At 36.3% G+C, this 20,876-nt stretch overlaps 1 protein-coding gene and 1 pseudogene across 8 annotated transcripts in view; both read left to right on the top strand.

The window, feature by feature from the left end:
- LOC150109436 (putative nudix hydrolase 6) overlaps positions 1-20,876 on the top strand; it is a 149,150-nt gene that overhangs the window by 31,255 nt on the left and 97,019 nt on the right. For 5 of the 8 annotated variants that reach the window (XM_090408209.1, XM_090408226.1, XM_090408218.1 and 2 more), the window contains one exon: positions 2,011-2,092. The exons of the other annotated variants lie outside the window; for them this stretch is intronic. In XM_090408209.1, the coding sequence (XP_090264335.1) occupies positions 2,011-2,092 (82 nt within the window). The remainder of the gene's footprint in view (positions 1-2,010; positions 2,093-20,876) is intronic. 8 annotated transcript variants of the gene reach the window in all.
- On the top strand, positions 19,131-19,251 carry LOC150109437 (5S ribosomal RNA; annotated as a pseudogene).

The following is a 20,876-nucleotide window of genomic DNA, read 5'->3' as shown; positions in this document are numbered from 1 at the left end:
TGTGGATAACAGTGGTGTAGCTAGAGCTGTTGCTGCCCAGGTCTGTCCCTGAGTTTGCCGCCCCTCTCAATATACACCAAAAATGCTACAAAAAGTCAAAATGACGTATAGGGAAATAAATTTAAAAAAATGTTTATTTTTGAAGTAAAACTTTAATTTCAATATTCTAAAATGTTATTTTTCTTGCTTTTCTGTTAGCAAAATCGTCGATGACATTCGCAAAGTCTATTTCATAGTAATGTAGGTAATTCTTAATCAAATTTTATTTGGAAAAACTCGTCTCACAACTAGCAACACTTAGCAATTGTGGGGAAAATTCGCAGTAGTATTACAATATTTGGAACTGATTTCTTGAGACTGTATTTTAGAATTAACTGCAAAAGTTCAAAAAGGTTCACAGTGCCGCCTGGGGAAGACTGCCCCCTCTGCTCCCCCTAGCTACGCCACTGGTTGATAGACTAGGTCTTCCACTATGAGTCTTCGTACTCCATGGAACTGCCCGCACAATATTAATAATACCTAGTCAAGACACTTATTACCTTTCTTATTATGCTTTTATCTTTTTATCCTTCTCAACAACCTTTGATCTAATGTTCTTGTTCCAGTCAAGTCATTTTTCCAACTACCACTACACACGTTTTTGCTTGCTTACTCCTCATAGCTAATGCCTCAATCACTCTATTTATTTTACCTTGTGGGAAAACACCTTTTTCGCTTGTGTACCACACCTGTAATAATTGAATTCACCCATACAATGCCACTCACATTTCATTACCTCTTTCCTGTCTTCTTTGCTCTTCTACAATCTTCCATTTGACTGAGCATGCATTTATCACTTGCCTCATGTTCAACAACTCAGCTTTCAAATCTTGTGTTATTTGTTCGCTATCATTCACTCTTGGTATCTTCTTGTCAGCCACACAAGCTTACTCACCATCAATCCCACTTGCCATTTAACTATTAATTGCATTTTGTTTTTCAATATCATTATTGCACATTTTATCACCAATCAGAACCTTTTCCTCCCTGTCACTTCCAAACACTTTCTGAACATTCGCAATGTGCATGAGTTGTGTGGAAGTGTATATCTCAACATCTTTCTCTTCATAAATTTATATGTAATGTTATTTAATGAGTTTCTGAATTAAATGAAATGTTGTTGAACATGTATATGAGAATGATGGAAGTTTTTTCCCACTTGGTTAGACTATAATAAATTTAATTTAATCCTTTATCCCGTGTAAAAGTTTGTGCCTGAATATCTTCAGGACTGAGGCAACTCGTGGTAAAGGTGGACTGAGCTCTCATCACTTGTCTTAGTATCTCCCATTATGCAAAGCACATCTCCTTTCGGAGATGTGCTTTGCATGACCCTTCCCTTAATGCTATGCATTAAGGGAAGGGTCACAATCTAGACCGGTTTCGACCTTTATTGAGGTCTTGTCAGTGGGAGCCAGACCAAGAGGTGGTGATACTAAGGTGGAAGTAATGCAAAAGTCATATCACCATATACCAGTTGCCAAAAGGTGTCAACACCTTATTATTAAAATTCTCTGGATTAGAGATAGTTGATGGAAGTTTTTTCACTTGACTATGCTACCAATTTGGAAATATGACTTCTCCATTACTTCAACCTTAGTATCACCACCTCTGGGTCTGGGTAGTGGCCCTTCCTTAATGCAGAGCACTATACATGTCCTCAAAGAGATGTGCTTTTGCATTATGGGAGATACTAGGACAAGTGATGAGAGCTTAGACCACCTTTACTACCAGTTGCCTCAGTCCTGAAGATACTTCAGGTGCAAACAGGTGCTTATACTTGGATAAAGGATTGAACTAAATTTATTATGTATATGAGAATATTATATATACTAATATCATTAATTTATTTAGATTTTTTTGTTTAGTTTTAGCAAAAGTGTTGACTTTATCATGTTTGATTCTGATATTTTTTTCCCCTCTTTTAATACTATTATGTTTTTCACAAAATATTTCCTCTTATTTTTTTAGAATTTAACAAATTTCCTAGCAGTTTCTATAGAAAAAGCTAACAGTAAAGTGAATAGTATTTTATCATTTCATAGAACCTGCAGTAAGTATATGGCTTTGTTTTGGTATTGTGTAAATATGTTGTAAAAGAACATGTTTACACTTTGCTGCCTAGCATTACCTATTATTTTGATAGGATTTTTATTATGAATTTTTAAGTCTGTATCCTAGTTGGTATCATGAGATTTTTCTGAAATATTATTTGAGTTTTTCTACAAGAAATAATTCTGTTATATGTGTGTTGGTATTTAAAATTGTAGAAACTAAGTTTCAGTTTTGAGTAAATATTAACTGATGATAATTTTATTTTATATTTTTGAATTGTTACTTTCTATTTACATTAATTATTATTATCATAGAACCTTTATGGAGCCAAGAGACTCATCACAGAAAGTATGCTCCAGGTCCCAAAAAGTTGATCTTACTACATCGTAAAATCAATCACTACAAACTCACCACATAATTTTAGGCAGTTCATTCCGTACACCCACCACTCTCTATCTTTTTTTTTTTTTTTTTTGCATGTAAGTTTTTAAACCTACCTGTCACTCCCTTGCTTCTAGAGATGGACTCTTGCCTTGATCCTTCCTGTTGTTCTACTGCTTTGAAAAATAAAATTCTTCCCAGTGTCTAGTTCTCAACAGCTTATATGTCTCAGTCTATACCTAACTCCATTTGTTACATTTTCTCAATCTGTTTTTATAGCATACCTTTCAGAGTTCTGATATTATCTATCTATCTTTGTACCATTCTTAAATTTCCTCTAGGTAGTCTTTTGCAGTATATTCCTTGAACTTCACATTTGTCTGGTATTCCTCTTCTTTTCAGAAGAGGAATACCAGACAAATATTTTCTGAAGAGGAATACCGGGTCTCTTCAAATTATTGCAAAGCGATATGACTATGTCATATCGCTTTGCAATAATCGCTTCACATATCTCTTCAAATTATTGCAAAGAAGACATATAACTATGTCAGCTTGCATTTTTATTTATTTATTTTTATTTTTGGTTTATTATAAAATGAACATATTTAATGGAAATCACTTTTGTATATATATTTTTAAATTTCTTACCAAATTTCAGCCTCTTGAGGCCATCATCAGTGCAACTTATAATCAAAAAAAGTAGAATAGGAGAAGAGTGCTTCAAGCAACCTGGGTTTGATATTATTATTATTATTAACATTGATTTTTGATTTGATTTGTGTGCTATCACACACAAAAAAACTCATCCAGTGCCTTAAACTGATTCGATGTCTCTACATTCATAATACACACACACACACACACACACACACACACACACACACACACACACACACACACACACACACACACACACACACACACTCAGGCAGTATATTCCACTCACCAGTCACACTCCATGTAAACAACCGGCTCCTCACTCTTCCATATCAACCTGATAACTCCCTGACTAACTTATATGTCTCAATCATATCCCCCCCCCCCCTTTCCTCCTCCTATTCATGAGACTTTGCAATTTACATTCTCTCAATCTGTCCTCATACTCCACATTCCAAAGACCAATGACCACCTTTGTAAATCTTCTCTGAACTCTTTCTAGCATATCCTCATCACCATGAAAACCAGACAATAATCCATGTGAGGCCCGATCAAGGCATTATTATACAATGGCATCATAACCTCTTTATTTCTTCATATCAGGGTCCTCTGCATCATTGCCGCTATTCGATGTGACGTCTTCACAAGTTGTGCAGTGTGACCCATGAATTTCAGGTCCTTGTCTGCCGCCACTCCCAAGTCTCTAGGATGATAGAAAAAGACCTGGAGGATGTTCAAAATCTAGGCAGATTGATTCATTTCAGAGTACCATAGAAAATTGATTGGAGTCTTGAGATTACAGACTAATCTTGAAGGAAACTCTTCATAGGAAGTTAGAATAATGTAAACTTGATCATGTAGTACTAATATTGTATCCTGTACATCCTTTGAGGATATGTATTAGTAATTTGATGAGACTAAACTAGCAGTAGCAAAGGCAGTGTTCCAAGCAATTTTAATTTATGTATCTGAGAGTTGCATTAAATAGAAAGGCAGTGATCAAGTTTACATTATATGCATGAGAATATAAGTGTGGAGAACGTGATTATGAATACATAAAATTATGCCGGGTTTTCCATATTTTTTTTAAAAAAAAGAAAAACTGGACATCATTACAGAAGTGGAAGAAAGTCTGACTGACAAAGCAATAGTGGGAGTGATTGTTGGAATGCAAGAGTTGAAGAATGGAATGATTAAGATGTGGAATGAAATGAGGCATGTACAAAATGAAATTGGACTTATGGTGAATATGAATGGAAGAGTGCTAAGCAATAAAAAGAAAGATAGTGGAGAGAAAGAAATAGCAAATGACTCGAGAATAGCACTCTATGGAGATTCTGTCACAAAAGGTGTGGTGGATGAGAGGGTGCAGAAGGTATTTTTTCCAGGAGGGAGAATGAACAGGGTGATTGAAGTACTAGATATGAGAAGTAAGCATGCATGGAAGTTAGTGTGTTGTTGAATGATGTGTTTTTGCATAGGAAGAATGTGGGATTGGATATCAGCAGTATATTGAGGAGAATGAAATATAACGGTGTGGTGGTAGCCAGGGTTGTTTGTGTGTTGCCCAGATATGACAATGATGAGTTATGGCAAAGAGCAAAGATATTGAATGGAATGTTAGCAGAAATGTGTGAAGAGAAAGGAATGTAGATTGTGAATGTGTGGGATGAGTTTGAGGGCTGAATGAAACTGTATAAGAGCTGGTACCCAAGGCCTTCAAAATATAAAATGGGGAAAAGGAGCACTCACACAGCTAAAGCAGGATGCTATGCCAGTATCTTGAAAAAAATTAGTTTGTCTTAGAATGGAAATAAAGAATCAAAATGTACAGCTGTGGTGGTAAAAAAAATTAATGGCAAAAAAAAAAAAAAAAATTTGGGAATTGGGCAATCTAGAAATGAGTTGTGATTAATTTTAAAACCCCTTTCATATTGTGAAAATTTTGTGGATTTTCCCAATATCGAATAAAAATGATTGCCTCCACGAAAAATCAAAAAATAAAAAGTAAAAATTCTTCCATCTAATCAATGGGGTGACAAGGAGAGGAAACTATCTACTATGCTATACAGTGAATGACCATAGAGGAAGCCCAGTTGCAAAGAGTAGAGGGCAGACTATAGCATGGTGGTTTGCTGAGCAGGCTTTGTGGCAGACGTGATCAAATGCCTTAGAAATGTCAAGAGCAACCATGTGAGTTCCCCAAACTTTAAATTGTGCTGCTTGAGTCCAAAAATGGGTAATGTAGGCTAGAAGATGAGCTGTGGATCGAAAGTGACAAAATCCATATTCTTCTTCATCAGCCATTTTCTCCACTGTAGCATGAAGGCATCCCCAAAATCCTCTACTCAGTCTCAACTCCTCAACTTAAGCTTTTCTATGCCACTGAATTCTTCCAGCCAAATCTTTAATCTCATCCTCCCACCTTCTCTTTGGTCTTCTTGTAGCTCTCTTTCAATTTCTGGTATCAATACTATTCTGATATCAACTTTGTCTGTTTTTGAGTGTTACTTCTTGCAGTACGACCTGCCCATTGTCATTTGGACCTTTTAGCGACTGTTATAATGTCTCTCACCCTAGTCTGAGTTCTGACCCAAGTATTGTGCTTTCTATCTAGAATGATAATGCTAAGTAATGATCTTTCCATTTTCCTCTGATTAATCCTCAACTTGTTGGTCCATTGTCTAGTCAAAGTCCACCTTTCGCTTCCACATGTCAGGAACAGAAGTATACAATTGTTGAATATTTCTCTTTTATGGCATATAGTTTCCTCTGAGTGTTTCACAGTGTTTTCCAAAGGCTAACCAAACCTAGTTGAATTCTACATATAATTTCTTCTTCTTCATGGCCTTCCTCTACTGTATCTTTTATACTAGTGTTATATCTCTCATTTCTCTTATTTTTTTGTGTGTTATTATCTTTAAGTTTTGTTTTATCCTTTATCTTATGTTATTATCAGTTATTTCGTTTGCCGACAAATTTATAGTTATTTTATGACTGCGCCAGCCGGCAATTGAATTCTGATATACTATCTTAGATTACTATGAAAAAAGAATGCAGGGATCAAGAGGTTTGCAGTCGTGGTCCCGTTTCTTTAATTACTAATGGATTTCCCTCTAATGCATGGTTCGTGATTTTTCAAGCGGTAATTCAATCCACAGAAACATGACAGACTCATTTGGTTTAAATATAAGAAATACATTTATTTTGGCAAAACATAGAGATATACTTTAGTCAAACTTTCAATTCTAACAAAAGAGTCTGAGCTCCCCCCCCCTTTCTTAAATTAACACATCCAAAAAGTTCTACTCTATAATCTCATATATTATCAAAATCGTACTCTTCCTTATATACCTATTCTCAGACTGTTAATTTCTACTTAGCTGCTCAGTTATCATACATAGAAAATACATATATATACAAGCTTATTCTACAATCCTGGCATGGATTATATCAGACGTGTTTCGTCTGGCAAATTTTGCATGAGATAACAATCCTTCTTATATTCAACTTTGTCCCCCTCCCCCCAGAATTTTAGCTAGCATTCAAATCTAAACTCAACATAATAACATTAATTTCCTTCTTCCAGTATAAACAGTCTGAAGCCTCGGTTTCCTATTCGGCTCGAGCCTAAGATGCCGCTTGTAGACAAAATGTCCAAAGGAAGACAGTTCTTTAAGCACAACACGTAAATTGGCTATTTTCTCAATGTTCAGTTTCTCATTCCTCTCTGGTTACTCTATCTTAATACAAAAGGTTTCAGCTTACCGTTCTTGCTTTATCTGGTGAATATAGGACCTTAGTTAGATTCTCGGATCTCCTCACCGTATTTTCTTCAATGGCGTCTCTGCTGTTCTTTTGTTCTACTCGAAAAGAATACTCCTTCACTGACTTATACACTGGCGTTGATTCGCCAGCGGCCCTTTCTTCTAGAACTCTGGTTGCATTTTAGCTGCAGCTATGATCCATGTGGCATGTACAGCAAAGGGGAAACTCTTGCTGCGCATGGTGGTAAGCTTTCACAGCTACTCAGCTCTCTGCTCAGGAAACCAGGAACAGACGAAAAAAAAAGAGCTTGAATTCCCCACCGAAACCTATATACCACAAAACAGCGCCCTCACTTGGTAGTGTCGTCATGCATACGGCGGCAGCCGATTGGTTACCGCGGCTCTGAACTGTCTTTGACATGGCCTAATACTTGTATCAACTTATATACATCTTTTTTAGCAATTTTACATGGATTTCCTATCTTAAAATAATTTACAAACATTCTCTGTTCAAGTTATGGGCTTCTCTAACATTAGTTAATATCTACAAAACTGAATATATATACATGTTCTAGGTCATTAATAAGTACATTTTCCATCTGGAGGCATAAGTATATCCTTATCCATCCTTTCTGACTGGGTTGGAAAAAGGATGACTCATCAAAAGTGAATCAGCACTTTTTCCGACACAACACTAGGTAAACATAGGAGGTGACCATCCATTTCCTAAAGTTCCATTCGAACTGGCTTTTTTTGTAAGTATAATAAAAACTGATGTATTTATTATACATTCTTTTTACTTGTCTTTGTTTATATTTAATCCTTTTTACTTTTTGCATTCAATCCATCGATTATTTGTTGAAGTTCTGCAGAGCTTCCTAAAAGAACAATGTCAGCAAATTATAGGTGATTTAAATTCTTTCCCATTTACTATAATTCTCTTTTTCTGATCCAAATTTTTAAAAATTTCTTCAAAACTAAATTCTCTGTAAAGAATTTAGGTGAAATGGTTTCTCCCTGTCTAATTCCTGTTTTTTTTTGTTTTTTTTTTTAATAGGCAATTACATATTTGTTCCTAATTTTATAGATCCAGTTGAATTTTCATGTACATGACTAAGTATATATCAATATACGTTTTTTTATTTCCTTGATTTTAAAGTGCTTCTAAAAAGCTAATGTTGAGATCAAATCAAATACATTTTCAAAATCAATAAATACCAGACATAAGGGCTAATGGCCTTTTCAGTTATTTGTCTTATTACATATATATGATGATGCATTGCGAAAATTGCTTCATGTATGCATAAAAAATTTGCAAGATTTGTGGACTGTTTGCATATGTGAAGAATGTGTTGATAGATTTGAGCGATTAGAAATTAGAGTAAAAGTTGGGACCTTACTAGACCAGCTTAGGCAAGAGTTAGTGAAAATATAAAAAGTGAAATGAAACATCTGAAAGAGCATATAAAACATCTAAACTTTAGAGTTGTAATGACTAATGAAGTGCACAAAACATACCTTTCTGGTGGAACAATGAAACAAATAACTGATGTGTTGCAGAAAAGAAAAGAGCAGGCATCAAAATTAATGGTAGTCGTGGTCACAAATGACTTAGTTGGGGGAAAAAATTATGTCAATAAAGACTTGAGAAAGTTGGTGCAGCAGGTAAAGTATAATAGTGTTGTTAGAAAAGTCATTAGTGCGTTTCCCAGATATGAAAAGGAATATTGAGTTGAAAAGGAGAGCACAGATAAAGAATATAAGTTGTGCGAGGCAAAGGGGGTTCAGTTTGAATATCTATCGAGTGAAGTTCAAGGAAAGTTGAAATGGTTTAAATTTGATGGATTGCATTTGAATGGGTTTGGTGTTGGGCATTGAGAAAGGCTATTGTTTTCTGAGAAGGCACAGAGTCATATAGTTAATATAGCAAATGACCAGAGTCTACTTGTGAATCATAATAGCACAACTAAACAAATTGTACAACAGGAAAAAGATGGATATGAAATTGAAGATGTGGTTTCTGCAGCACAAGGTGATGAAATGCATAAAGGTGAGGATGAGACCAGTAGGAATGGAAATCAAAGTCAGGATCAGGGAAACAGGAATGGTCAGACCAAAGAGAGAGGTGTGGTCTAGCAGCTGGAGTAGAGAATGTTGATGCTGGTAGAATGGCCTCAAAGACAGGAATTGTTGTTATATTTGTACACAAATGTAAGTTTGAAATAAAAGAGAGCTGATTTTGTTGCATTGATTGAGTCAGTATGCCAAAAGATAATTGGAATAAGTGAAACTTGATTGTCTGAGGAGAATGTGATATCAGGAATAGAAATGGAAGGATATATATAATTTCTCAGAAGGATAGAAATGTAAAAAGAGAATGCTGTTAATGATTGCAGAAGAATTGTGTCCACAGTGTGTGAAAGTTGATAATACATACACAGATTTTGAATCTGTGTGGTGTAAGGTTGAAATTAACAGGCTGGTATATCTGATAGAATGCTACTATAGGCCAGGGAATGTAGAGAATACTGATTGTGAAGTGTTTAGATAAATTAGGCATGTAAAAAGAAGGTGATTCTGATGGTAGACTTCAATCACTTGAATATAGAATGGAAGGAGTAGACAGATAGTGTATTGGAACAATGAGACTACTTTTGTTGAATTTCTGAGAGATAAATATCTTAAGCAGCATGCGACTGAAGCAACTAGAGGTTTTAATGTTTTGGGTTTGGTGATATCTTCACAAGATGTAGATGTTAATGAGGTGTTGACACTGCTGCTGATTGGTGAGAATGATCATCAGATACTTGTTTGGGAACGGGTGAAACAAAAAAGGCTACTGACAAAAATGGATATTATTATTATTATTGTGCACCCTACATGGAGTCAGCAGACTCATCATGGGAGGTTCAGTCAACTGACAACATATTTATCATATGTGTGGAAGTATAAAGTGGGTGATGATGATGAGAAGCTCTGTAGTCAGTTAGCTGTTTAGATGAGGCTGAGCAGACAATGCATGGAAACTCACAAGGCAGTATCTAACAAAAGCAATGTATGACTACATACCAAGGGTTAAGCGAGTAAATAGAGTAGAAGTGAAATGGATGAACAGTGAAATCAAGCATACTGTGTTGGAAAAGAAAATGCTATGGAGGAGCTCCAAGACAATTGGTAATGATCAGATCCATGAAGAGTATAAAGTGCAGGCTAGAAAGGTGACAAGCATGGTAAAGAAAGAAAAGGTGCAGTATGAGAGGAAATTGGCTGGTCAGGCCAAGATTAACTCAGTGGAATTTTTCCACTATTTGGCAAGCAAGAAAAAGAATAATTTATGGCAGGATGACACTGATCAATAGTCATGACAGTTGCAAAGGATACAGTGGAATTATGGAACGAGCACTTTATTAGTGTACATCATACTGGTTTAAATACTGAGGTGCAATATATTATTATTATTATTCGTGATACCTCCAAGGAGTCCGAAGACTCATCATGAAAGGGCACCCAGTCCACAACTCTGTCTCACCACTCACCTCTATATATCAATCATCTACATCCACCACCACAACTAGTATTTTTTGTCTGTAAATTGCATGTGTTCTGAAGGCCAATGTGTCTGTATGCAGAATGAAAAACCCGAGTTTCTGGGAGAAAAAATCCTGCTACCTCCGTATGAGATCAGCTAACTCACCTTCGATTGAAAAAGTCCATATAAAGATTCCTCCCGTCACAACGAGAATCGAACTTAGGCCTTTTCCAATGAAGGGTGCAACGTACCGTTGTTCACATCCAATTGCGCTGTGAAGGGCTTTAGATATATAGAAGGGAGGCAAGTATTAGGAGAATTTGAAGTGAAAGAATCAGAAGTGTATCAAGTGTTGACTGGGTTAGATGTTAATAAGTTTGTGGGAATGGATGACATATCACAATATATTCTTAAGGAATGTACACAACATTTAGCTATGCACTTAATCTGGTTGTTTAATGAAAGTCTTGTAGTGTAATAGGGTTTCTAAGGAGTGGAAAGAAGGTAAAATAGTACCACTCCACAAGCATGGTTCCAGGTCAGAAGTTTTCAATTATATGCCAGTCTGTATAACTGCAGTTGTAGTCAAAGTGTTGGAGAGATTAGTTATGAATAGAATTTAGGATTGGATTGATGGACACAGCATTCTTTATGATGGTGAGCATGGATTTCATAGAGGGTTGATCTTGTTTTAGCAATTTACTTGCATTTTATGATAAGGAAGAATCACATACAGTGAGTGATATTCTTAGATTTTGCAAAAGTGTTTGATAGAGCAGAGGATGGGAATAGATACCAGCAAGTTGTGTATAATGGAGCATTGTCTCAAAAAAGGAGGGTAACTAGTGGCTTCTTTTTTTTTTTTTTTTTATGTTGGGCCCATATACAAGATGTTGGTTGGTCAACCTATAGCACGTTTGTACCGTATATGGATTGGAAGAGGAAAAACTTGTTACATTTCATTTAAAAGCCTGTATGTTGTATTCCTTGGGAAATACGTCATGGGGAAGACTGTTCCACAGTACAGCAGTAGCAGGGATGAAGGAGGAGGAAAAGAAACTTGTTCTGTGGGTTTCAAGGTGTACTGTGAAAGGATGTTGGGCAGCAGCTGTACATGTTCTAATCGGCTTAGTACAGAGTGGGGGAATTATTGATTCTGTTTCAAATGAACATTTCCCATGGAAATATTTATAGAATATACAAATTGCAGAGCCCAATCATCTATGTGAGAGTGAGTGGAGCGAGTTGTTAAGAGAGGGGCATTTATCAGTCTGATTGCTCTCCTCTGTATTGAGTCAAGCATTTTCAGGGAGCTTTTAGGAGCCCCACTCCAAATGTGAGAGCAGTATTCTATAGCTAGGCAGATTTGTGATTTGTATAAGGTTAACAGCTGTTCAGGGTGAAGTAACATCTTGAGTGAAAGAGAAATCCTTGTTTTTTAGAAGCTGAGGATGCAATGGTTGTGATGTGTTTATGCCAGGAGAGGCTTGATGTCAGGATAATTCTGAGAAGAGAAATCTCATCTTGTCTGGGAATTTGAGTGTTCTCAAAAATAATGCTGGGGGAGGGGAAGGGTTCTTTTTTGTGAGAAATAAGACAGAACTGGGTTTTACTAGCATCGAAGTTGATGAGGTTATCTGAGCCCCATTGGAGGATGACTTGGAGGGCAGAATTAAGGGCAGTGGTGGTTGATGCTCTGTGATCTGAAGTGAGTTGTGTTGAGTAGGGTTTGTCAAATGAAAGGGAGGAGTGCAATATGCTGTCGTCTGCAAAACTGTGTATTGGATTGGAAGTCAAGTAGGTCATTGATATACAGAAGAAAGATGGTCAGTGAGAGAACTGAACCTTCTGCAACCCCAGCATTAGTTGGATGGTGAGAGGATAGGGAACTGTCTACCATTACACATAGTGTGCATCCAGACAGGAAGCTGGCAATCCATCTGCTGAAGTTCTAAGACAGTTCAAATGATGGGAGTTTGCTTAGTAAGCTTTTGTGCCAGACCCTAGTCAAAGCCTTTAGAGATGTCAAGTGCAACCACTTGGGATTCGCCAAATTTTTCCATGGCATGTTGTCCCAGGGTTCTGTTCTTTGGCTCCTGCTGCTTAACGTTCTGAATGGTATGTTGGTGGACTGATTGAGGATTGTTTGCTGATGATTCAAAGTTGGGGATAATTATAAGTACCATTGCTGATGTTAATTCCCTTCAGGAAGATTTGAATAGTCTTTTGACTTGGACAAAGGAGTGGGGTTGTAGTTTTAATATTAATAAGTGCTAAGTGTGCAGTTTGGAAATGCACAAGATTTGCACTTTGAAGTGTAGAAATATAAGGCTGTGTACTATATTGATGGTGCTGTCCTGCAGGAAGTGGATGAGATTTGAGAGTGATGGTTGACAGTAGACTGAAGTTTAGAGGGCATGTTGCTAGTGTTGCAAAGGCTGTACATTGTAGTGCTGCTATGATAAGAAGTACTCTAACATGTAGGGATAAGTAATAATAAATTTAGTTTAATCCTTTATCCACGTGTGTGCAAACAAAGTTTGCTCCTGAAAGTATCTTCAGGACTGGGGTAAAGTGGTACAACACCAGGCAACTCCTTGCAATCTACCAACACTCCTAGAGATAGGAGTGTTGGTAGCTTGCTCCACCTTTGCAAGGAGTTGTCTGGTGTTGTACCACTTTACCCCAGTCCTGAAGATACTTTCAGGAGCAAACTTTCAACATCTTTCTCTAAATCCAGAGTAATTTAATAAAAAGGTGGCACATTGTTTGGCAGCTCCTATAGGAGGAGATGACTTTGCTAATGCTTCTGCCTGGTATCTCCACTTGGGCCTGGCTCCCACTGAAGAGACCTCAATAAAGGTCGAAACTAGTCTGGGTAGTGGCCCTTCCCTTAATACATAACATTATACATATCTGCTAGGAGATGTGTTTTGCATTATGGGAGATACTGAGATAGGAGTGTTGGTAGCTTGCTCCACCTTTGCAAGGAGTTGCCTGGTGTTGTACCACTTTACTCCAGTCCTGAAGATACTTTCAGGAGCAAACTTTGTTTGCACACACTTGGATAAAGGATTAAACTAAATTTATTATAGCCTGACCAAGTGAAAAATAAACTTTCAACATGTAGAGATAAGGAAATGGTTCAGACCACACTTGAACTGATGTGCTAAAATCTGGTCACCTAGTTTTCAGTAATGTGGAAACATTGGAGAGTGTCCAGAGATGAGTAACTAAAACAGTATTAGGACTTTGGAATGCTAGCTATGGAGATAAAGGTTGAAGAACTGTGGATTGCAGAGTTTGGTGGATAGGAGGAAAACAGTTGATATGATAGAGACATTTAAGTTAGTGAGTGGATGTTATAATCCAGATGGGATTATAAAAAGAGTAGAAGACGAGAAGAGAAAAACCAGAGGCCATCTCTAGAAGTCATGTAAGAGTGTGATGAAGAGAGGTGTTAGGGGTAGATTTTTTAGATGGAGAATTGTCAGTGAATGGAATGCATTACCAGAAATACTTAGCACAAGGAGTGCTAAGTATTTTAAGATTCAATATGATAAATATGTCAGTTGAATGAACCTCCCACGATGATTCTGCTGACTACGTGGAGTGTGCAATAATAATAATATTAACAAAGGACTGTGTAGCTCATTGGAAGTGGTGCTAGGCTGCCAGAAGATAGACTTTAGTTCAATTTAGTCACTGACTGGAGGAACTTTTTTGGAAGCCTGTCTTCAACTGGTTCACCAGTTAGTCGATCTCTGGCCTTGGCAAGCTTTTTTTTTTTTTCTCCCGAAACTCGGGGTTTTTTGTCCCATAAACTCAAGAAAATTGACTGTAGAACACACACATTATTTCAGACAGTAGCATAACCTGTAATTGTTAGATACCAAGAGATGACAGCAGTTTCTTGTCTGTCTCTTTATCAGTGGCCACTTATAATTAGTGATAGTATTGGCCAACTATTTATGATTGGCTACCAGTGGAGATTGAACTGCCCACTCAGTCTACAAAAGCAAGACAGGGATAAAAGGCCTTGCCTACTCCCTATAAGGGAATAAAAGATGTTAGCTTATTATTATTATTATTATTATTATTATTATTATTATTATATGATCAGTAGTGCAGTAATTTTTTTCTGAATCTTGCTTATTCCTGAGGTTGGCAAAAGTCTAGTTTGTTTTTTATTCTGTTGCTAATGATTTTTGTAAATTTGTATATTGTTGAAAGGAGACTGATAGGGTAGTAATTTTTACCATCTTCTCTGTCTTTCTTTTTAAAAAACTATAATAACTATAGCATTATCCCATCATTTTGGTATTCTCTTCTGTCTTAGGCATGATGTATAAATAATATTTAACATAGTCATGACTGATTCACCAGTAATGACTATGTTAAATAAAATTTTCGAAACTTCTATTGGAAACTCATCTTCACCTGGTGTCTTACACTACTCATGCTGTCCATTGCATGACTAGTGTAGTTAAAACATCAAGGTATATTTCTTCCTCTTTGATTTGGGATGTTACATATGTCTTTTCATACTGGTTTAAGTCTTGGGAATCATAATATAATTTGGTGTAGTATTATTCTTTCTTATGATCTGTATTTTTCTTTAATTAGTACTTCATTTTCATCTTTAAGGGTCACTAATTTATTTTGTCCTATCTACAACTCTATTCTCACACCTTTTACATTCATATTGTTTTCTATTGTAATTCTGATTTTTTCCATGTTCTTGAAATTTCTAATTTCATAGGTAATTTTTTTCCTTATCATTTTATATAGCTCAGAGAAGTCTATTCTACTTCTGTTTTTTCTAAAATATTTTTTATTAAAATAAAGAGCCAAAAGGCTTCAGTTTGGTGATGCAAAATTAAATAAGTAAATATAATATGCTTGGAGAGTGTTTATGTTTTCTAAGTAGTCTGCGATAAGGCAACTTGTGAATGCCAGTGAGTGTATTCCCGTAAGCTCTCTGGTCAACTTATTTTTACGAAATTTTCATAGTTCCTACATTTTGCTTTGAAATAATGCTGGATCTAATATCCACTTTACTTATATAATTTTCCAAAAGTGTTTACAAAAAATATTGTTAACTAAAAATGAAATAATAGGTATAATAAATATAGTTTAATCCTTTATCCAAGTGTAAGCAAACAAAGTTTGCACCGTGTAAGGTAGTGCTAAATTTATTATAGTCTAACCAAGTGAAAAATAAACTTCCAACATCTTTCTCTAAATCCAGAGTAATTCAATAATGAGGTGGTACACCTGTTGGCAACTCCTATAGGTAAATATGACCTCTCCTATTGCTTCTGCCTTAGTATCTCCATGTTTAGGTATGCCTCCCACTGACAAGACCTCAATAAAGGTTGAAACCAGTCTGGGTAGTGGCCCTTCCCTTAATGCATAGCAGTATACATGTCTGCAAGGAGATGTGCTTTGCATTATGGGAGATACTGAGACAGGGAGTGATGAGAGCTTGGTTCACCTTTGCTCAGAGTTCCCTGGTGTTGCACTACCTTACCCCAGTCCTGAAGATATTTTCAGGCGCAAACTTTGTTTGCTTACACTTGGATAAAAGATTAAACTAAATTTATTATAGTCTAACCAAGTGAAAAATAAACTTCTGAAATAATAGGTATAGAAAAATATCACTATGCTGATAAAATTATGTTTGTTAAAAAGATATTTTACTTTAAGAAAAACATAGTAGCAGTCCTTGTAGTTTTGTTATTAGTGGTTGACTAGTGAGGCCACACTGCACTGCATAATTTAAGTCACTGGTAGAATTAGTTTTCCAAATTAGCAGCCATAAGAAGAATTGGCAAGATGTGCATACCTTTGTATATCTACATGCATTGAAATAATCACCAAGTGAAAAAGAAACTTCATTGCACTGCAAATAAACATATCCAGTCTGTCATTACTGAAAAAACTTCTCTTCACTGTTTGTAATACCTGCCTGTCATGATGTCATGTATGCAGTTTCAAATCAGATAATACAGTTTATGCTCTACTATGATAAGAAACGAAGAGCTGATGGACATGAGAGAGAGAGAGAGAGAAAGAATACATATATGTAGAGAGAGGGAGATGTAAGAAAATGGAACAGATAGAAGACAAGGGATAGTTGTAAATCATTCCCTTTATTATTATTATTGCACCCTCCATGGAGTTGGCAGACTCATCGTGATAGTTTCGTTCAACTGACAATATATTTATCACACAAACTCTTAAAATCCGTAACACTCCTTGCATTAACAACACATTCGGGTAATGTGTTCCATCACTGACAATTCTCCACTAAAAAATCTACTCCTCACACCCATCTTCACCACTACATAACTTTCAGGAATAGCCTCTGGTTTTTTTCTCTTCTTGCCATCTATTCTTTTTATAATCCCATTTGGATTAATTTGATAAAATCCTCCCACTAACTTAAATGTCTTTAATCATATCATCTCTTTCCTTCTATCCACTAAACTCTGCAATCCACATTTCTTCAACCTCTCTCCATAACCATCATTCCAAAGTTCTGATATTGTTTTAGTCACTTGTCTCTGGTTACTCTCCAATGTGTCCATATTATACTGAAAACCAGTTGACCAGATTTGAGCACAATAGTCCAAGTGCGGTCTGACCAGTGCCAGTGACCCTAAGGATAAGGAAGTGGCACAACCACTTCCTTATCCATACATGTTAGAGTACTTCTTATTATAGCAGCATACGATATACTGCCTTTGCAACACTATTAATATTCTCTCTAAACTTCCGTCTACTGTCAACCATCACTCCCAAATCTCTAATCTCATCTACTTCCTGCAGTATGGCACTGTTGATATAGTACACAATCTTATATTTCTGCACTCCAAAATGCAACACCTTGCACTTATTAATATGAAAACTACAACCCCACTCCTTTGTTCTAGTCAAAAGACTATTCAAATCTTCCTGAAGGGAATTAACATCAGCAATACTAATTATTGTTAGTATTGCTGATGTCAAACGTGTAGAAAGGCTTATATGTTCGTTGTACATGTTGACTAATTTTGATGGTAATATATCAGAACACAGAAAGATAAGTAAATGATTATTTATTGACTTATTTGCTGATATTTCGCTGATGTTATAACTAGCATCTTCAGAGCACAAAACACAATTTGTCACAGTATGCGAGACTACAACAACATGGTGTAATAATGGGACTAGTTTGACAAATTGTAGCAACAACATAATGACTAAAGTCCTAATTAGGCAGCGTCCTCTGTGTTAAAAACAAAACAGAGATAGAAAGCAGGTACTAGTTATGTCTTAACATAATTGTCTCCCAAATCTTAGCAAATTTATACAGCCATATTTGTTAAGATTCGGAGTATGTTTCAAGGCTTTTGTTGCTTCTAAGAACACTGTCTCTGACTTGCTTGTAAAAGCTTCTGTGTAGTAGTTTTGTTTGCTTCCAGTTGATCCTATGTGCAGGGGTATTCAAGGACAGCATCTCTCCTTTATCGCATCCAGAAGTCTACAAAGTACCCTGCTCATGTGATCAAGCTTACTATGGTCAAACAGGAAAAACTGTGGACATCTGCATCAGTGAACATAAAAGATACATCTGGTACTAAAACCATGGCCTAGCAGACCATGGTTTGGATATCCCTGCACACAGGATCAACTGGAAGAAAACAAAACTACTGCAGAGAAGAAGCTTTTACAAGTCAGAGAGAGAGATTGTTCTTAGAAACAACAGAAGCCTTGAAACATACTCCCAATCTTAACAAATATGGCTGTATAAATTTCCTAAGATTTGGGAGACAGTCATCATAAAACATAACTAGTACCTGCTTTCTCTCTGTTTTTTTTTTTTTTTCAACATAGAGGGCACTATTTAGGACTTTAGTCTGTGTTGTTGCTACAATTTTTCAAACTAGTCCCATTATTACACCATGTTGTTGTTGTAGTCTCATATACTGTGACAAACTGTGTTTTGTGCTCTGAAGATGCTGGTTATAACACCAGTGAAATATCAGCAATAAGTCAATAAATAATTATTTACTTATCTTTCTGTGTTCTGATATATTACCATCAAAATTAGTAAATAAATCCTCAGTTAGTCCCATGATATACCATTTAGAAAATGGTATATTGTATATAGTTAAACAGCAAGGGCCAAAGAACAGAACCCTGGGGCATGCCGCTGGTTACCCTCCTTTTTTTGAGACACTGACTAGTGGCATGCCAAAGGGCTCTGTTCTTTGCCCACTACTGTTTAATTTGTATGTAAATGATCTGAGAGTAACTATTCAGTTGTTCAATGATGCAAAATTGGATAGAGCAATAGTCAATAAAGATGATGATAAAATTTTGCAGGATCAGATTACTTGGTTATTGAAGAACACCTGATGAGTAGAAAGAAGCAGTTTATTTACTTCTTTATAGGGTGAGATCCCCATCTTGACTATTGTGCACATATCTCTGGATTTCTTGGGGATGAAGAGGTGGAGTGGATCCAGAGGCAAGTAACCAAGATGGTAGCAGGTCTGTGGAATGCACCTTATGAGGATAAGTTGAAGATTTGTGGTTTATAAAAATTTGTTTACAGGCAGAAAAGGGATGATATGATTGAGACATACAAATTACTGAAGGGGTTTTTACAAGATTAATATACTGGAAATTTGTCTTGATCACTTTCATAACTTGTCAGTGGCCAGAGATCGGTTTGAAAGCACTAGTTCTTGTCTGATCAGTGAAGTTAAGCAAACCTGAGCCCAGTTAGTACTTGGGAGGGTGTCCACCTGGGAACCCTGGGTGCTGCTGGCATTAATTATTTCATGGCAAATAAGAAAATTATTTCATTAATTATTTCATGGCAAATGGCAAATAAAAAAAGGTGCTGCAAAGAGAGAGATGAGCTGAAAGAGGAAGTGGAATGTATTGGGAATGAGATGAGAAGTATAAAAGATGGGATAAGGAGAATTGAAGGGATGAATGCAAGTCGAATCAGAGTAGGAGTGAGAAAGAGTTATGGGAATGATAGAAGAGGAGAGAATAGAAACAGTAGGAGAGAGGGAATGAGAGAGAGGTATGAAAATGGTAGAAGAGAGGGAATGAGAGAGAGAGAGAGAGAGAAAGTTTACCAGGACAGCAGGTAAGTAGGGGAACACAGACAGAAAGGGTTAGAGGAGAGAGAGAGAGAGAGAGTGAGGGATGCAGGTGAGCAATCAAGGAACAGAGTGGTAAGAGGTGTGATGTATGGAGACTCTAGGATTCGTAGTGTACAAGATAGGATGCCAGAGGAGTGTTTGCCTGGAGGGACGAGAGAAAGTGTGGCTATGGCAGGTGGGCACGAATGACTTGAGAGGCAATGTAAATCAGATGGCGAGAGATCTGAGATATTTGCTTGAGGTTGTACAAAAGAAAATGCAGAGAGGAAAGATTGTGTGTCTGTGTTGCCCAGGTATGATAGTGACGAGCTGATCAGAAGAGCAGTAATACTGAATAGCATAATAGCCAGAATGTCTCAGCAGAGAGGATTGCAATATGTGGATGCCTGGAGGGCATTTGAGGACAGAAGGGAACTGTATGTGAGAGACTGCTTGCATTTGAATGAGGAAGGACGAAGGCATCTGGAGCACATCCTGCCATTGTATATGGCATGGGATGTTTGCCTCATAAGAAACAACAAGAACAAAGGCCACACACTGAGATGCTGAGGTAAGCTGGAAGTATTACCATGCAGGATAAAAATATGTAATGAATGCATCCATAAGAGCTTTAAAGTTAGACTTATTGCTGATAAAATAACTGAATGCTGGCTGAAATAGTTTGGATGTCATGAGACACGTTAGATTTTTTTATTAAGATTTGGTGGTCTGATATTTCAGTTTCATTGTTTATTTTACAATTTCATTTGTTATGCTTGCAATTTTACATGATTAATCAGAGATGTGTATTTCCTTTTCTTTTTCCTTTTCTGTATCACTCAGATATTTTGTTGTTTGCATATTTTACATTTCAGTTTTGAATCTGAATATAAATCATGAAACTTCCAAATATTGCTTTTTTTTATTATTCAAGGCCAAAACTCTGAGCTATTTTTTCAACATTTTAAGACAAATTTTAATACTTTATAATATAAACAACTTTTAAGACTACATAATATAGGCTAAAATAAAAACACCAAAGAAAGTACCTATCACATACAGCAAGCCTTTCTATGTACTCTCACAAAATAAGAGGAGGCTTTGCTCATTTGATTGCATTTGTTATGACTCTTATAATGGGAATTTTCTTGATTCGGCCAGCTGAATACTGAACCTTTCTACTAATTCAGTAAAAGCCGAATATTTGAAAAACACACCAAATTGTTCAAATACTGAAGTTTTTACTCATTTATTTTTATTTTAGTTTTTAAACATTCAGTTATTCTCACCGACTAACTTGCT

This window comes from Typopeltis vanoorti, chromosome 2 (genome assembly GCF_054136105.1).
Source record: "Typopeltis vanoorti isolate ZY-2024b chromosome 2, IOZ_Tvanoo_1.0, whole genome shotgun sequence".
Classification (NCBI taxonomy): domain Eukaryota; kingdom Metazoa; phylum Arthropoda; class Arachnida; order Uropygi; family Thelyphonidae; genus Typopeltis; species Typopeltis vanoorti.
This window is presented reverse-complemented; position numbering and strand designations above follow the sequence as displayed.